This window comes from Squalius cephalus (assembly GCF_949319135.1).
Source record: "Squalius cephalus genome assembly, chromosome: 23".
Lineage (NCBI taxonomy): Eukaryota > Metazoa > Chordata > Actinopteri > Cypriniformes > Leuciscidae > Squalius > Squalius cephalus.
Genome location: NC_137144.1, coordinates 20,651,396 through 20,671,695, shown reverse-complemented (window position 1 = coordinate 20,671,695; position 20,300 = coordinate 20,651,396). Strand labels below are relative to the sequence as shown.

The following is a 20,300-nucleotide window of genomic DNA, read 5'->3' as shown; positions in this document are numbered from 1 at the left end:
CCCATTAATTTGGCCGCTTCCCCAGAGTGTGGCGAGACTCTTAAGGTATTAGCGCCGACGCTAGCTCACTTCTGACTCATCTGGCATGCTGAGTTCACAACCAAGACTCGCTTTTCTACAGCAAGAGAAAGAGAGAAAGAAGGGATGTAAGCAGTGCTGGGTAGTAACTGATTTTATGTAATCTGGTTAAGATTCCAAAAATTAAAAACATGTAATTAGATTACATTACATTTTAGATTACTTTACATTTTACAATAGTCATAATCATATTACAGTGTCTTTTTTTAATTGATGATTACTTTATACATGACTGCTTAATATTCACAAAAATGGCTATATATTATTCAGAATTCATTTAATATCCATATTTTTTTTAAATGTACCGTTTAAAAGTTTTTTGCTTATATATGTTCAAAAAGTCTTGCAGTTTTATGGAATTGCACGCACAGACCAGCCACTAGTCAGGAGGCTTTAATTACACAGAAAATCGAGAAGCCAAACAGCATAATCAAATACAATATTTATCTACTTATTAAATATTAAATCTGTTTTAATAAATGTTGTATTTTATTTTAAAATTATTATTTCTTTTAATGTAAAATTTCTAAGATCTTTATTTATTTATTTATTTTCTTTTCAATTTACAAATCCCATTTTGGGAAACCCTAACATATGTATTTGTTGATAACAAAAAAAAACAAAAAAAAATTCTTTGTAGTTTTGTATTAATATGGCACATGATTGTCCTTTTCAAATCAAATGAGACGAGTTAGGTCAAAAGTAATCTAGAAGTAATCAAAAAGTAGTCTGATTATATTACCTAAAATGTGTAATGTAATAATTCATTAATTTCCATGATGTAATTTGCCTTAAGTAATGGACCACAATTGGTAAGTAGTCTTCCCAGCACTGGATGAAGGCATCACATGGGGTGAAAGATGCAGACTAAATAAGTGTGGTGGCTCATCTAAAAAAAAAGGTGGCACCTTTTTCTCGCTTGATTTGGTTGCAGCGATCGCTCATAATGAATGGTCTCTAATGGAGATTGCGTTGCAGGCAAACGGGGATCAATCTCACCAGGCCAGGGTTGCAGTGAATGAAGGGCTCACGGGGATTCGCTGCCACACTTTCTCAGGGGAAGCATGCAGCGTTCACACGCCAATAACATGCTTGAACGAGCAGGTGCAGCTGCTTCGTGACGAAATAATCTGTAATCATTATGATGTTATGAAAGGCGTAATCTGACAGAAAACTGAATGTTGAAACAGGCAAGGTTAAAGACTTTATTTGGACAAGAATCAATATGATATGGGGGAAAAAAAAGTTGTAATCATGTTGTTTGACTGTTAACAACTGACTGCACATAGTTGATGCATGATGTCTTGATTGAATCTCTTATCTTAAGATTTTAGCTTAATATATATATATATACATATATATATGAAGACTTCAGATGCAAAAGACTTTAAGTGCCATCTGAAATTTTCTTCTAAAATGAGCATTTTTATCAAGCTCGTATATTTAGGTTCAGTAATTTCACTTTAATGACAATTAATAGGTAATTTTCATTGCCATTAAAGTGACATAACTGAGCATAAACATACAAGCTTGATAAAAATGATCATTCTAGAAGAAAATTTCAGATGGCACTTAGAGGCTTTTGCATCTGAAGTCTTCATATATATATATATATATATATATATATATATATATATATATATATATATATATATATATATATAATGTCTATAGTTTATTTCAAGACATTTACTTTATATCATAAATATATATAATGGATGTTTTGGTTTGAATTTGATGGAAGCATGAATAATTACGTAGATGCTTGTTTTGGCTTCACCAGTGAGTGGAGCGCTGAAGAAACATGGAGACGCTGCAGATTTATTGATTTTGTTAACCTGCAGTAATCCACAGCTCATTGAACCACTGAGTCAGGACTCGTGGGGTTATTGCTGGGGTTTGTGTGCCTAGAAAAGCGTGAACGTTTCAATGCCTGTGCGGTGTTTGTTTACTAGTGGCAGAAAATATTGTTAGTGTCTGGATTTCCATTAACGGTTATTTCTGGAACAGTGCATTATATGAGAGGAGAGTTTGTGCACAGTGGGAAGTGTGCAATAACATTGTGGTGTCAATGCAGATTCATTTTGGGACCTGACTAAATGCTACTTTCAGCTAAATTTCAGCAAATGTGCTACAAAAGGCTGCAAATACAGTGGCCACACAAGATATTTGGGCTCTGAAGACTCACTTAATGTTGCTAGATTAAAAAATATCAAACCGAGTGCCATCTGCAAACAAATAATGCTAATAATAAACTTTTCTTTCATAAACCTTTAGTTTTACCATCTGAATTGTTAATTTTGTTGTCTATTTTTTTTTTTTAAATATTGATTATTATTTTTTATTAGTTTTTTTCTTTTGGTTTGTTTTTTATATTTGGTTTGTGTTTGTATTTTTGTTTTTTGTTTTGTATTGAAATTTAAATTTTGTTGTCTGTTTTTGTTCAGTGTTTTGAATCTAACAACCTTGTTTTGATTGACTTGTATTTTACTGTTATTTTGCTCTTTAAATCAATGACTTTCATGTCTTTTAAATTTCATAAATTTTCACAGAGCAAACGCAGAAGGGTCACTTGCGAAACGGCTCCAGAATTAAGAGACAAGTCTGTAAATGTTGTTTGACAGCCCCCATCAATCAGTCTGTCAATCTTAAATCTCAAATGTTTTCACCTCGCAGGGCTTGCAGACAGGGACGCGGGAGCTGGAGGAGATGGGAATGAAGTTCAGCCAGAGTCTTCTCACCCTCAGGAGGAACTCCATCCATTATAACAGCCGTCTGATCCACCACGCGCCTGCCCTGCTGGACCTGGACGACAGGCTGCTCGACCACAAATCCAATACGTGAGTTTTAAATGAAGATATTTTGACATCACATACGTCTCTGGCTTCAAAACTCGTCAAAATAGACCACAATAAAAAGTTTTTCTAAATCAATGGTTTATACTCAATACTTTAAAACAGTGCTTCTCAGCTGGGTTTGCTATTAATACAGATGTTCAAATTTGCGAATACCGCAGAGTTTAATTAGACATGGCCTTGAATAAAACGTAAAAAACGAAAGTTATTGAGAATTATTCTATTCCCTTTTAAAGTAGGAATATTCATTTGAACGATAAATCTTTTTATTTTGCTATACACAAATTACTCAGCTGCATTTAATTATTTGAAATTAGACACTTTTTTTTGTTAGTATATGCACATTCAGCTGGCCCTGTGGGATTTATACTTGATGACTATAATTGTCTGTAACTATATTATGATAACGATTCTGCTTCGGTGGAGCAGAATGAAAATAAGAGTTAGATGCGCTTTTCCTAAAGGAATATCAGTGCAAGCCCACAGCAGCAAAGGAATAGCATTAAAGTTTTTATTAAAATTAGCATTTGGAACATTATAGAGGGAGAGAGAAATTGATGGGGTTCTGCATTTATGGTTCACTTTTTTATTAAAGTCCCCCTGTGGTAAAAAATCAAGTTTTTAATGTTGTTTATATGTCTCTGTGGTGTTTGTAATGTGTTTTAAGACAAACCATGTGCATTGCATTGGCGGGCATTAGCATGTTATCATTACTATGCTGCGAAACAGGAGAGTCTCAAGAGAAGCCAGGTTATCCCGCTATATTTTTCTGTTGATGTGAACAATCGGGTACATTTATCAATATGGCGGGTGAATTATGTATATGATGTATATTACGATGTTATGATGAACTATATGTCTTTCTCCACTGACATTCTGAGTTGTTCAAAGTGTTTCTAAGGATGCTGATTGTTAGAAGGCAGCTGCCTGACTCTGAGATGGCGAACGGGAAGATGGTTTGTGTAACATTAGCAGCACATTATTAGCTGTTTGATAACGGAGTCAAGCCAAAGGTTAATCATATTAATTAGCATTTGTCCGACGTTGTAGAGAGATGCATAAAACGCATTACCATTCTGATACCTCGACTTGTAGACAACCCTATAATTCACTCTTTCTCTTCTTCCGAATCAGTTTCTGGTTCAAAAATATATGGCTGAATTAAACCAGTATTTCCACTTGCCATTGTGCAGAGTTTTCTACAGTAAAGTTGATCGAGTGGATCTCTGAGCTGGTGTGAGTGAGTGGAGGGGCTTTCTTAAATTATAAAAAAATATATATAAAAAATTAACATGCATAAATGTAAGGCTGAAATTTTGATGGAGATGGAGTATATTAGGTGGTTTAATAATTGCAGAAAAGTGTGAGAAAATGTGTTTGTCCTGAAGGAAATATATGGGGAGGAAATGTTGAAGTTTTGGGTAAATTTAAATGTTAGGATGTGGTTCTGGGTAAATAAAATGCTGCATCAGAGGTATTTTGTTGTTGTCATGACTTTGCTCGTCTTGTTTTGTTTTTTTTTCGTCTGCAGCTTGTGTAGATGTCTATATTTGCATACTGAATACTCACATAATTAACCAACCAATTGCAGTCAGTATGCAAATAGAACAATGACGTAATAACTCTCGGTTCAATTTTTCTTAGTACTGTAAAAATAGAATGAGGAATATCTGTAAAATGCCGCATTCTAAGCACTATACCACGTTATGATATGAGATGCCAAAGTGACCTTGTTAATGATCTTTAAGAGTCATATTCCAGAGTTGCTGTTGCCAAGTGAGGCAGCCATTTTACTTTGGCTTTTTAAATATGATCTCAAGCTGTGGGACGTGGACAGACTCATTCAAAGTGCATCAGCTCCCTTTCAAGTTTTCAATTTGCCACTGAAGGGGTTTCCTGGGAGCACTGCCACTTTCTCTGTTTTCCTTACGTCTCTCCAACTCCTTTCTTCTCTACACACACTCTTTCTCTCCTCTCCCTCTATTTTCCCTTCCCCAGTATCCTCAAGTTAAAATTCACTTTGAGTCTTGATTTCTGTCATGGAATGAAATGGACCAAAGCTGAGCTATTGATTTCTACGAAGTTCAATTAAATCCCTTTTGTGTGCGTTTTGAATTGTTACATCTTGTCCGCACAGACCGCTCAGTGTTCTGAGGAGATTATCCCACCCTTCTCTCTTCTCCAGGATTTCACGGCATTTCTATTGTTCCCCTCTTCTTCTTCCTTTACTGAAGAGAAAACTGTAAACTTGACTGGTCTCACCCGAGAGTATTGCATAACTCAGTTATGCACAACTGTAGAATTCTGCTTATGAGCCTTGTCTGGTTCAGCCAGAACCAGAGCTCTACTTAGATGGATATAAGATATAGCTCATCATTTTTTTTTACTTTCATAGACAAATACACTTTTACGATTTCAGTCTTTGACTGAAATAACTGAACATTTAATAATTCATTACATGTACATAGTGCTTTTCTCAGCACTCAAAGCGCATTACATAGGGGAATCTCCTCAACCGTAACCAATGTGCACCAATGTGTTTTTTGACATTTGACAAATAATATAAAAATTTGGGTTCCACGATTTATATTGGTTATCGTTTTTGTTCAGTATTGGCCAATATTTTATATATATCGGTTTATTTTTTTATGTATTTTTTTTATATTTATTGATTTTATATTTAATTAATTTTTTTATATTTATGATTTTTCTGTTTATGTTTAGATGTACCATCCCCATGACCTAACATAGGGCAAGCGTCTTGGCAAATGGATGGACGAATGTTTATTTTTATATGATTTATAATTATTTTATAAATATTTCCCAGATCTCACAATGAATATCTGTTTTTCATACTGTACATTATAATAGTGTGATGTCAAAATTTTTTTTTTTTTTTTTTAATTAGACAAAATGGTATAACATTTTAATATAAGCCATCTATCAATTACGGACAATAACATGAAAATAATTATCGGCATACATTTTTTTTTATCCAAAAGAACATCTTTGAAAGGAAAATTGGTTAACACTATGGTTGGGACACTAAATAATGAAGAAGTCAGTTGTATTTTAGGGTTAGAGTTTGGTTAATTTTCAGCTGGGTGTGGGGGCGTGTTTTGCTATACTTGTGAGGACCAGATTTCTGGCTGGTCCTCACAAGGGAAATTGATTAATAAACATAACAAATTGTGTTTTATTGAAAATGTAAAACTGCAGAAAGTTTTGTGTGATGGGCAGGTTTAGGGTTAGTGCAAGGGGAGAGAATATACAGTTTGGACAGTATAACAACCATTACGTCTACGGAGGGCCTCCAAGTATAGCAAAACAAAAGTGTGTGTGTGTACCTGTTATTCCCTACGTTGTGAAGTCCCCACAAGGTCAAAAATGTCACTACGTAGGGAAACCAGGTAATTGTTTTTTGGTCCCCATGAGGAAAACTTCTTATACATCAAACAGAATGTTTTTTTGACAAAGTAAAAATGCAGAAAGTTTTCTGTGATGGTTGTGTTTAGTGGTAGGGATAGGGTTTAGTGATAGAATATACAATTTGTACAGTATAACAGTTATTGTCTATGGAAAGTCCCCATGAAACATGGAAACCCAACGTGTGTGTGAGTGAGTGAGAGAGAGAGAGAGAGAGAGAGAGAGAGAGAGAGAGAGAGAGAGAGAGAGAGAGAGAGAGAGAGAGAGAGAGAGAAACCGTCTCTATTAAGGATGTCTTTTCTGCTTTTAGGTCTGTAGTGATTTGATCAGTTTCTTTTGACAGTCAGCACAGCACATGACAACAGATGGATATCACTTTCCACTCAAAGGCAGTGACCGCCAACTTCACAGCTCTAGTCGTGCCTTTTGTGCTTTTTGCGAGTCAGTCCAGGAAAGCCGGCTCTACTGACGGCATGCATCCAAAATCATCCCAGACAAAGTCATGTGGATGGTTAATTCACCTCGAGCCCCAGACACAAAAGAGAAGCGAGCGCTTTCAGAGCTGAGAGGAAGCCCTTTTTGTTTGCGACTCCTCTGTGAGGGAAACAATTCGCATTCAGATGGATGCTATTTTCCTGCCCAACACTTTTGTGTAGCCCGACAGAACGCTCAATACTTGCTAGATCTCAAATGAAGCCCTGCGGCTCACATGAACACTCTTCATGTTCAAGTCTATTATATATTTTGTGTCAAAAGTTCAGCTTTTTTGCTTTCATAGTTCAAAAAAAAGTCCACAGAATTGATTTTCTAATAATAAAGCATGACTTTTTTGAATAGATTCGGAAATGGGCTTCTATCAACGACTGAGCATTAAAATGAAAAGTTAAAATTTTGTGTCTGACCTCAATTTTAGTCTCCTTAGAAACGCTTCCTGATGACATCACTTACCAGCAAGTGTTTTCTTATCTAATGAACTAAAGACGTCCAAGAAGCCGTTTTGATGCCAGACCCCTCAGAAGATAACCAGCTCTCATAAAAACGGCTTTGTACGTCTCCACACCTTTCATGACATTTTATATTACAGCTTGACACATTTGTTCAGTTCTTTCATTACGCAGTTCGGAAATGAGTCCCCACGGTATGTTCTGGCTCGCTGTGTAATTCTTCCCGAGCTCGATTTCTTTTCTTCCCCCACATCAGAGCGCTTCGCCAAAGCCTCGAAGTTGAAAGCTTAGTCAACCATGAAACACATTCAATTGCGAGACAAAAGGGGGATCTTTAGAAGGGTAAACAAACAAACAGACAGGCAAAAACAAGAAATAACACTAATAAGAACAACAGCAATTGATTATTATCATTTTTAATATTTCCTCAACAATTCTAGCTGAATTTACATGCCAATTGGCCCGTTTTATCCTTTTGCAATGTTGTCCTCAGATTCACCCAGCACCTTCAGCTATTCCAACAATGAAAATTGAGCCGACTTGTGAAACTTATTCCATCAAAAGTTACCACAAACTACATTAACTTGTTAATCCACTCTGAAATGATGGTCGCCCTTCAGGAAACTGAGGAAGGTTGAACCCGCCAGTTAGCTTGCTTCATTTCAATTAATTTAGAGCATTTAAGTATTCTTTAGAGAAAAATAGGCATGCATCACACTGCTTTCCAAGGCAGTCTCCATTCTTTAGTTATTTTCCTGAGGGACTACTGGTTTATGAGTTGTCATATGTATGTATGTCGTATGTACAAATGACTTGTATTTACTATAGAATTTTGGTTCAACATGGTATTTTTTCCTTCTTTTTTTAACATAATTCTGGGGGTTTTTTCTGTAAATTTTTTTTTTATCAAGCCTGTTATTTAACGCATTAAGTGATATTATATATAAAAATGCCATTTAAAACTTAAAAAATGCACATATATTTGCATACAATTATACAGTATATATATTATCATATTATAATCAAGTCAGGGGCTGTTAATTGCATAATTATTTTTTATTTAATTTACTTTTAAATATTTACGCTAAGTGAATGTGTGAAGTTGATTGCACTATATTTTAGTCATTTTATCTATCAAGAGAGCAGTGCATTTCTGGTATGGGATGCTACTGGTTTATGAGTTGTCATATGTACAGTGAGGAAAATAAGTATTTGAACACCCTGCTATTTTGCAAGTTCTCCCACTTGGAAATCATGGAGGGGTCTGAAATTGTCATCGTAGGTGCATGTCCACTGTGAGAGACATAATCTAAAAAAAAAAATCAGAAATCACAATGTATGATTTTTTAACTATTTATTTGTATGATACAGCTGCAAATAAGTATTTGAACACCTGAGAAAATCAATGTTAATATTTGGTACAGTAGCCTTTGTTCAAGTACTTATTTGCAGCTGTATCATACAAATAAATAGTTAAAAAATCATATATTGTGATTTCTGGATTTTTTTTTTTAGATTATGTCTCTCACAGTGGACATGCACCTACGATGACAATTTCAGACCCCTCCATGATTTCCAAGTGGGAGAACTTGCAAAATAGCAGGGTGTTCAAATACTTATTTTCCTCACTGTAAGTGTCGGTCATAGGTTCAGAAAAATAAAAAATTTGTATAACTACCCCAAATCTTCGTAAATGAGGTCAAATGACTTGTATTTACTATGGAATTTTGGTTCACCATGGTATTTATTCCTTCTTTTTTTAACATAATTCTTTTTTTAATATTTAATATCTAAATATTTTTTATCAAACTATTTAACGCATTAAGTGACATTATATATAAAAATGCACTGAAGGCAGCAAAAGTTCTTACATAATTTTGCGTGTGAGCCAGCGTGTTCATTTTTACATTGCAGTTTTGCTAATTTTTTGCACTAAATTTATGTGCTAAATCTACTTTTTAGTCCATGAAATGGCATCTTAGGAATTCTTTTCTAAACAGTCCACCAAAAATCACTGAACCAATCAACCGCAGGGAAGCTCCGCTAATTGTTTTGCACCTCTGAAAGTTTGCCAGAACTTCATATTCCTTAGTTGTTCAGTTGCACGTTTAATTATGAATGCACAATTGGACAGACCCTCCAAAAGAATCATTATAAGCATACTTAAAATTCAGAGCTGCTGTTCCCTGTGTTACAGTCCCCGCATGAACAGGCTTGATAGCAGGATGTGTTGTAAAATGAAACTACCTCTGCACATCTTTTACTAGCATGCGTTCAGACGCAGTGACAGAGAAGGGAGGGGAAGATAAGAGCTTGAAAAGTGGGCTGCAAACAGCTTTTGAGTGGCGTTGATTTTAATGCCTTCTAGGAGATATTTGCTGGCAGATCTCTTATGAGGTGTCTGTAATAGTTTGTGAGAGCACACACTGTAAACAAGAGCTGCGTATCCTTGTGCAGCGATGGCCGTGTCTCAGGAGAGAGCTGATTGAATCTCTGTCCCCTGCCGTCACGCAGACACGAACACTCCCTCGCACGCAGCTTGCCCCTTCTAATCTGCAAATGACATTATTTCCGGAACTTTGGACTTTTTTGCAGAGCCTGACATTTTGTTCAGGGTAGAAAATGTATTATTTTGAAATAATGCATGTCATTGAGGTCTTTAAAATGCCTGTTGATTTTGTTTTACCACAGATTAAAAAAAAAAAAAAAAAAATTATTTGACATTTTTCCTTTAAATAGTGATTGACCATATAGGTCTTTCAAAAATAAAAATTGTATAGTAATAAGTATTTATAATAATAATAATAATAATTTTAAAATAATTTAATTAAAATGACTGCATTTAAATATATGAGTATATGTTAGTATAGTACATTTATTAGTAAATTATTATAATATATTATTATCTATATAGTTTAAACGGGTTTAAATCCAAAAATTATGTTTTTAAATCGCTAATGGCAAAAATGTTATTATTCTTAAATTCTAAATAATCTTTTTATTTAAACTGATTAAATTTTTATATATTAGTATAGTACATGTATTAGTATATTAGCATAATATATACTTGTGTCATTTATTAGTATATATAAATTATTACTTTTGCTAGTTAGTTTGCAGGTTTAAATCTTCTTGACTAACGTTTGATTGCAGTTATTATAGTCACAGTGTCATAATTTTGGAAAGATAATGATATTTAGAGAAAAGTAAGTACAGTTTTAGTAGTATTATCTGTCTTATCCTTACTTGCTGCCACCTCATAAGTAGTTTATGGATGTGAAACTGTAATCCATTGTAAGTAGTTTATGATATTTTATTTTATTTATATATATATATATTTGGAGCAGGTCTTAACCAGGGGATTTACGAAGTAATTACATGCCATGTGGTTGTGTACACCTCTCTCCAGATATACTTAACTCATTTTTTAGTGTATTTAAATCATGATTGTGCATTCTAATGAGCTAAAATATCAGTAATGTCATTAACATGAAGCATCTTGCTGCCTCTTTATGCTTATTAACTGCATTAATTGTATCTGTCCTCATCACAATGTACAGATAAACTTAATTTAGTTTTTTTTTTCAGTTCTGATATAAATCTTTTTATTTAGGGAGAGTTATAAGTCGATATAGTGTAAAGTATGTATAAAGCAGATGCTTCTGTCCAAGAACCCAACCATATAAGCTGTGAAATTGTTAAATGTTTTTGTTGTTGTTTGTTTTTATTATTATCATTATTGAATAACTGTGTTTTTTCTATCTTTTTCGATTGAATGACAGCTTTACTCAGAGATAAAACTGCATTATTTGACAGATTTAATAGTTTTGTTGAAAAATAGCAAAAAAAATATACTTGTATAATCTTTAGTTATTTTGTAATTTTGGCAGTGTGTGTGTGTGTGTGTGTGTGTGTGTGTGTGTGTGTGTGTGTGTGTGTGTGTGTGTGTGTACCTGGTATTCCCTACGTTGTGAGTCCCCACAAGGTCGGAAATGTGTGTGCATTGCCTCTATATTCACAATTTACATATTTAATTTATAGTTATAATTATTATTCCGATGTACATTTTATATATTTACAATTTTTTTTTAAAGCTTTCCATGTTTTCACTGTTATACGTAGGGGGCGCTATTACACATAGAGAATCTCCGGATCAAAACACAGGCGAAGAAGAAGCAGAAACAAGCGATAGCATATGTAAGCATATAAATCAAAACTGCCTAACGTTACTGAATGAAATGTCGACCCAGGATGAACTATAGGAGTGTGAATCTTTGGGGGTGTTGATGGATTCGATCTACTCCATATATGTTTTCATCATCGTTCTGACTCTGATTTTTTTTATAAAAACGTGATTCTCTCAGCTTTTTGCTCAAAGTGTTAGCCTGGGAAAACCCAGACAACTTCCGGCAAATTTAGATTTGCTCTGCAAGTAGTCTGGCAAAGAGCCCATTCAAGCCCATTTCTAATCCGTCGAAATCACGGCACCAATCAGAAACGATGAGGCTGGCTTTACACAATGACGATCGCTCTGATTGGTTTTAGGTCTATCCAATTGCGCCCAGAGGCATTTGAGTGACGTCCGTTGGTGAAGCGCACAAACTTTTAAATGCATTATTATATTCAAATTGCAAACACATGAGGACAGTCTCCATGAAAGACCCACTGGCAGATGAACGTGCTACTACATTTCTCTCCGAAACGGTAGGAAATTAAATTAGATTTAATAGAGGATTTTAACTGTGACGAGATGATTGACAGGGCAGTTTACGTGACAGGATGCACGCGACAGATCCGTCCGATAAAGATGACGAAGTAGTATGTCCCAAAGCTTGCCTACTTTTTTGCTACACATTCAAAAGTAAATACCTTTTCTTCACAAAAAGAGTACATACTTTTATGGCGTAGTGTAACTTAGGCGAATTGGGACGCAGCATAGGCTATGGCTTTACACAATTACTATCGTTCTGATTGGTTTTAGGTCTATCCAACTGCGCCCAGAGGCATTTGAGCGACGTCCGTTGGTGACACCCCTTTGGAAATGAGTTATTAATGAAGCTTTGCCAGACCATAACTCAGTTACTACTGAGAATGGTCTGGTTTTAACCAGGCTATCAAAGTGTTGCTTTTTTTATGAAACTTACCCACTTTCAAGTGTTGATATAAAAAGAATGCATGAAGCTAGAATAAAACAGAGTTTATTTGTTTGTTTGTCAAGCAGAGGGTCAGTTCTTTCGTTTGATATATTGCATGTTCAGATATTCATACAACAAAATATTCTAGGGGCCATGAACATTTTGTGAAAATGATCAAAAATGCTTGCGGTGGCTGGCAACTTTTTTTTAGGGGAAAGAGTTAAGACTCATAATTTAATATTTGGATTTATAAACACATATTCGTAACACTTTACAATAAGGTCACATTTGTTAACATTAGTTAATGCATTAACCAACACAAACTAACAATGAACAATATATTTTTACAGTATTTATTAACCTTTGTTAATGTTTGTTAATAAAAATGTCCTTGTTAGTTAGTTTACAGTGCATTAACTTATGTTAACAGATACAATTTATGATATTTAAAATGCTTTAGTAAATGCTGAGATTAACATTAATTAAGATAAATGCTGTTGAAGTATTGTTCACGGTTAACTAATGTTCAGTTAACTAATGCTAACAAATGAAAAATTTGTTTAAAATGTTACCAAATATGAAAATATATGATTGTAGCTGTGTTTTATAGTAGCATTTCTCTGTGAGCGTAGTGTTAATAAAGTAAAGTTTTGATGGTGGCATCAAAGTTTGGTTGGGGTTCACAGAAAATGAAGTTTCTGAAACTGAAATTGGTCAAATCAACTTTATGGCACAATCCGCTGTTCATGAATATAGTGATTTGAATGCATCTTGAACTTGTGTCAGAATAGCAGCTTCGTGTCTGAATGAGTTTGTGTCATTGCTTTTTTATTTGAATAGAGCAGAAATGTCTTCTCCAGCCCCAACTGAAGCTGTTTTTTTTTTTTTTTTTTTTTCTCACTGCAAAATTAGGCTTTTAAAATTCAAGCCGCTAAGACTCTTTATCAAACAAGCGAGGGGAGAATTCTAATGACCCGAGGATTGTTCTTGGTCAGGAGGTGATGGTGGGAGCAGACGGAGGCCGTCTCTCACTTGCATTGTGTTTTGATTGTCGATTCTGATTGCTCTGGAATTCGTCGATGGGATGACATAGATAATCCGATAGAGATTGCATATAATTACAAAAATAACAAAAGGTTTCTGTGCTATTGTAGCCTACACACACAATAGACAAGCCATGGGAGAGTAAATGAGGAAATTACTTATGTAAATAAAATATTTGTGGTTGAATTACATAAATCTCATTTTAGGCCTGACAATGAATCTATAACCCGTATGAAAATGTCGCTCTTACGTGTTCTTCAGTTATTAAAAAAGACCTAGAAATGAACTCATTTAATTCTGCAAAGATGCATTAAATTGATCAGAAGTGACAGTAAAGATATGGTGACAAAATATTTCTTTCAATTATCTATTAAAGGATTGTGGAGGAAAAAAGTATCACTCAAAAATATTAAGCAGCACAACTGTTTTCATCTTTGATAATGATAATAAATGATGTCTCTTGAGCAGCAAATCAGCATATTAGAATGATTTTTGAAGGATCATGTGACACTGAAGATAGTCAAATAAAATAGTCATTTTCAGTTGTAATAATATTACTGTTTTTATTGTACTTGTGATCAAACAAGTGCAGCTTTGGTCTGACTTCTTTAAAAAAATTTTTTAAAAAATTGTCCCAATCTTTTGGAACGTTATTGTGTGTATGCATTTTGTTGATTTCTTTCTTTCTTTCTTTCTTTCTTTCTTTCTTTCTTTCTTTCTTTCTTTCTTTCTTTCTTTCGAAAAATTATATTACCTTTAAAAATATTTGTCTTTAAAATTCAGTTTCTTCTGTTGAATATCCAGAGAAGGAAACATGTAAGGAAATATGCTTTCCTAATGATGTCTAAGCCACAGTTTGTGGTCTATTGATCACCCCTGACAAGATTTGAGAATACCTTTGAATTGCAAACGCAAAATATGCTGAAAACAGCCAAAATGCTAAGGCATACATTTAACTCGGTGAGGTTAGTGAAGGTAATGATAATGAGCGTTGTGCTGCTTTTTTGCAGTTTATAGCCTACAATATAAACAAATTGTTAGAAAATCTTGTTTGTTTGAAATCATCGTCCCAGCAGACATATACAGCCTGTCGGAATAATAATGCAATCAAATGTCTGCATTCACAATGTGTATGTAGATTGCAGGGTCAGTTTCTGTATACTATTGATTCGTTTGGTGCTCCACAAGAGAGGGAAAAAACTGTCTTTGCCACATTTCTGTACTCATATTCATCGAGATGTGGCACAGGCCTTGTAAATATTTGCATAATACTTGAATGAATGATATATTTACTTAGCAACTATCCAAAGTGGAATTCAAACTCTTTCTGCTAGCGTGCTGGCGAGATGACAAATGGAGAACGCGCTAGTGTTTCAGAAGCACACGTACCAATTTAGCCGAGCCAAAAGAGACTTCTGTAGATCATTAAACCAAAATAGTGGATTTGTCGAGCTGCTTCCCGTGTCTAAGAGATGACTCTGAGCATTTAGAGTTGACAAAAGCGCAAATCAGATATTTCAACCATCAAAACTATAGCAAAACATGAGACATAAGAACTTATTTCTGCTGGGTAAACACTCACTGGATGGGATGGAAGGAAACAGGGCAGAATTGTTATATCTTTACATCAGACGAGCATTTGACAAGTCAAACGGTGAAAACATTTTATATAATAGGTGTGCCCAACCCCGAGATGGTATTTTTTGTTGTTAGTTGTATTTTGAGAGATGAAACTGTTCCAGGGCCTATACCATGAAGCTGTTTTAGGTGGCTAGCCAGGTGTGTTTCAGTTTAGTTTGCAACCCTGGGTTTTAAACACCATGAAAGTGGTTTGGCTTTAGCAGTGTTCATCACGCTCCACGGCTAACCTGCTCTGGGTCTGGTTGTGTTCTGGTTGAGAGATCTTAAACCGAAACTGGATCATTCAGCTGTGAGCAAAGTGACACATCTCTGATGCAATAACGTCACTCCCCCAGTTAGTAAAAGTCACAACATAGTAAAAGCTTGCCAAAATTGGGGCTGTCTGGTAAGGGGTTAAAAACAAAATTGCCTGGCTTTTAATAATGATTATTTATTATAATTATTTTTTATGATTTATATAATTATTATACCCCTAATCTATTACACTTGAGCAATATTAGTTTAAATAATTGTTATTAAAAATTTAGTTTAAATTAACATAATTATATACAGATAATATGTAATATTTTAATTTATCAAAACTGATTATTAAATATGACAAATATAACAAAATAAATGTTCAAATATTTACGTAATACTTTATGTATTAACTTTTACAGAATTTATAGGCTTTTACATACAGTACATATATGTGTTATATATATTATTTGTACATTTTATATAATGTAATATAATAAAGCGATTATCCTCTTTGAATATGAAATGACTACTAATGCTCCACCATGATGCTGACTATTGAATATGTGTTGATATGTAAATATGGATGGACATACATATTTGTAACATCATAACCATGGTGATTTCATTCTGAATGTCTCATTTTTACGTAATTGCTCTGGGTGTCCTTACATTTTCATTCATGCATTTGGCAGACACTTTTACCCAAAGCTGCGTATTTGATCAGTTCTTGCTTTCCCTGGGAATCGAACCCATTGCTAGCACCATACTCTACTGTTTGAGATACAGGAAACAAGGACGTTTTGAAGCTTTGTATTGTTATTGTTAGATTATAGCTAAAATATATCAGATACTATATTTCTAAAAAGCAAGAGCAACCTTGTCTTTTTTTCCTTCCTCTGCTTTTAGGATGACGAAATCAAGGAGTCGATGTCTGTTTAGCACAGTCCAGTTAGCCCCTGCTGGTTGACAGTGGAAGCGCATGTAAAAGCAAGTGCTATGTGCCAAGTGGTCAGCCGCAAACCCTGCAACTATCCGCTTATCTATCGCCCAGAGTCCCTGTGTTCAGTCTCCAGCCACAGCAGCATAATCCTCCTGATAGGCATTGATTGTCCTCCATCCGTACAGTGAATTACAAGTGATCTTGGATTAATTGAAATGGCAGGTGATTGTGTTCTGGAAACCTGCAGCAAATTAGCCTCACAGTACACATTTAACTTCCTCTAAAACACCATTGACTTTAGGGAATTGAATTATACATTTCATTCGATCTTCTTACAATTTGCGCTTTCTTTTTCCATAGAGGAGACCGGGATAGTTGTTACTTTTTACAAAAAGCAAAAATATCGTGTTCATAATCTTAGATCATAATGCAGTTACTTGTTTTTCCTCTTAAACAACTTTTGTTTTCCTTTGGCATCACTTGGGCCTATTGGATAATGATAACCAATAGTCAAATAGCTATTTTGGCCTTGTTTGAGCTCCATTCTGGCATGAGCGCTTACTTTTCAGCATCCAGTAATTTCTCAATTGATAACACCATTTCAATTGGAAATATGTCACATTACAGAAAAATGGGTTGTAAATCCCAATTCATGTTGATTTTAATGGCAAGTTCCCACTGTTAAAGTTTACCCTATAGTGCCTGCTATTAGAGCAGGTTTTCACAGAAGTTCAGTGGTGTTAAACAGTGTTGCTATTGCCAAATAAAACTATTAAAAAACTTTGTTAGTGAAATAAAGCTGAAATAAATATAAATATTATATAAAATACTTAAACTTAAAATGCATAAATTAGAAGTGTTGCATATGCAACTAACTTAAAATAAGTTTATTATGAGTTATTTTGTACAAAAATAATTGAAACTGAAATAAACAAAAAAAAAATGTCAAAAGCACATAACATTGTTACTGAAACTAAAATTAAAATTAAAACTGAAAAATTAAAGCCCTAGTCTCCCCTGTATCTATCTCTCTCTTATTCCGTCTACACTGTCATCTTATGATCTTTCGAGATGTGCGGTGTTGTGTTTTTATGATTGAGTGCTGAAAAGCCGACCTGCTGAATGGCATAAAGATGTATGGACTCGCCGTGGCCAAGCGGCGCAGAAATGAACACAGCTTTCGCTCAGCGGCCACTTAAAGTAATTGAAAGCAGACCTGCATAAGCACACTAAGTCTTTGCTTTCAGAGAAGTCAAGAATAGAGCTCATCAAGTCAGAAACCTGCATCACTGTTAAACTGTATAGTTTGAGGTGGTGTAGCTTTACACAGATGAAGGTGCCTTGTTTCCTCAAAACCGATCATTATGAGTTCATTCTGTAGGATATTGACACGTCTCTGCGGTATTTCTATGGAAGTCGATAATGATTTTGTCCTTCCTGCAGTGTCATAACTCAATGAGTGAGTCTCCAGAGCTCAAAGGACAAAATTGCTTCCAAAGAAGTTTAAAATTAAATAAGTGTGTGTGTGTGTGTGTGTGTGTGTGTGTGTGTGTGTGTGTGTGTGTGTGTGTGTGTGTGTGTGTGTGTGTGTGTGTGTGTGTGTGTGTGTGTGTGTGTGTGTGTGTGTGTGTGTGTGTGTGTGTACTTGTACAACTATCTTTGTGAGGACCAGTTTGAGTTTTAGACCATTGGACATTTTGGCCGGTCCTCACTTTCTGAGACCCCTTTAAAGGCCTGTTTGAGGGTCAAGACTTGGTTTTAGGGATAAGGTTATAATTAGGTTAAGGGTGGGTTTAGGGTAAGGGTTCGGGTTCGGGTTAGGCATAGCCTGGGAAAACCCAGACAACTTCCGGCAAATTTAGATTTGCTCTGCAAGTAGTCTGGCAAAGAGCCCATTCAAGCCCATTTCCATGGCCTCGAAATCACGACACCAATCAGAAACGTTGAGGCGGACTTTACAAGATGACGATCGCTCTGATTGGTTTTAGGTCTAGCCTATCCAATTGCGCCCAGAGGCATTTGAGCGACGTCCACTCCGTTGGTGAAGCGCACCGACTTTTAAATGCATTATTATATTCAAATTGCAAACACATGAGGACAGTCTCCATGAAAGACCCACTGGCAGATGAACGTGCTACTACATTTCTCTCCGAAACGGTAGGAAATTAAATTAGATTTAATAGAGGATTTTAACTGTGACGAGATGATTGACAGGACAGTTTAAGTGGCAGGATGCACGCGACAGATCCGTCCGAGAAAGATGACGAAGTATAGGTCCCAAAGCTTGCCTACTTTTTTGCTACACATTCAAAAGTAAATACATTTTCTTCACAAAAAGAGTACATACTTTTATGGCGTAGTGTAACTTTGGGACACCGCATATGACTTTACACGATGCCGATCGCTCTGATTGGTTTTAGGAGTTTTAGGTCTATCCAATTGCGCCCAGAGGCATTTGAGCGACATCCGTTAGTGGCCCTTTGGAAATGAGTTATTAAAGGAGCTTTGCCAGACCATAACTCAGTTACTACTGAGAATGGTCTGGTTTTAACCAGGCTAGGTTAGGCACTTAGTTGTGATGGGTAAGGTTAGGGTAAGCGGCTAGAGATTGCATTGTGTCAATGAATGTCCTCATAAAGATAGATGTGTGTGTGTGTGTGTGTGTGTGTGTGTGTGTGTGTGTGTGTTTTCTATTATTGTATCGTCAACTTTTTATATCTTACGGGGCCTCCTAGGGAAAATGGTGATTTTGTTTGCTATCCCAAAATGTTTTTGTTCCCCAGAGAAACTTTGCATTCGCTCGCAATAGCTTTACGTTTCCAAAAATTTGCTAGAGAACATAAAAAGCATTGACATATAATCTTTTTCTTCCACCTCATATTTTTTCCATCACCATGTCCCTTTAGGTGTTCCATAATATCTTGATGAATCATTTTAATTAGTAGTGGCGAGCAAGAATGCTTGAATAAGTTTTTGTTTTTTGTGTCCAAAAAATAACAGATGACTTGTCACACCCTTTACGGTTTTCAAAACAAAAGGTTTCTCAAAACTCCATAAGCTTTTGTTTAAACATTGTTTATAAAGAACTGTTCAAATACTCAAAAGGCCTTATTAGACTCAGTCATGTGGTCTATATATGCAAATCATCTCTCCTTACAAAAGACAGGTGCTCGACCACAAAACAGACACTAATATCCCTGCTTGTTATGTGTCCCGCACTGAATTTGGACATCCAGTCACAGCAGAAGAATAGACGAGTAGCGCGCACCTGTTGCCGCACTGACAACCGCATAACAAATTGGTTCATTTTGCGAGTCAAGAGGACGTGATTTGTTTGTGAAAGGGACATGTCTCCTGCGTCTCATGAGACCGCTCCCACACACTCTGTCTTTCACCCAGAGCGTCATCTCATCTTTCCCATATAATGAAGAGGGGAAAATACAATGTTGTTCTTCACATTGTGGCACACCAGATGTTATTTTTTTCCCTTTAATTTCCACCCAGGGCAGAGAAAATGATAAACAGACTCACACGTGCGCGCACACACATACCGGTGGCGAGGACGGGCGAATCGGATTGCTCATCACATCCACGTTCTCCATGGATCCCTGTGGTTTTGATCTGATTAGTGTGACTGGGCTTTATGTTTACTGTCAATCAAAACACTCCGCAAACTCAAGGTCACAGCGTCCTTCGCCAGATGCAGCAGCGGGGACAGAGCGATGCGTTTCCGTTCAAATTAATTTTGCTCTGTGGTGATGAAGTGATGATTTACAGAGCACTTCATTTTTTTTTCTTTTTTTTTTTCAAAACTAAGGCCTTTTTCAAATGCACTCACCAGCCTATTTGGCTACTAACTTTTTAAAAGGGACATATTATGCCTCTTTTTATAAGCCTCAAAATATGTCTCAGAATGTGTCTGTGAAGTTTCAGCTCAAAATACCCCACATATAATTTATTATATCATGCTGTAAATGAGTCCCACATGTTTGAGTGG

The 20,300-nt window shown here is 35.5% G+C and overlaps 1 protein-coding gene across 4 annotated transcripts in view; it reads left to right on the top strand.

The window, feature by feature from the left end:
* The window catches only part of agbl1 (AGBL carboxypeptidase 1), a 201,636-nt gene that overhangs the window by 177,992 nt on the left and 3,344 nt on the right, over positions 1-20,300 (top strand). For all 4 annotated transcript variants that reach the window (XR_013819850.1, XM_079859107.1, XM_079859108.1 and 1 more), the window contains one exon: positions 2,755-2,918. Coding sequence is in view for 3 of the 4 variants with exons in the window: in XM_079859107.1 (XP_079715233.1) it covers positions 2,755-2,918 (164 nt within the window). In the remaining variant the exon portion in view is untranslated. The remainder of the gene's footprint in view (positions 1-2,754; positions 2,919-20,300) is intronic.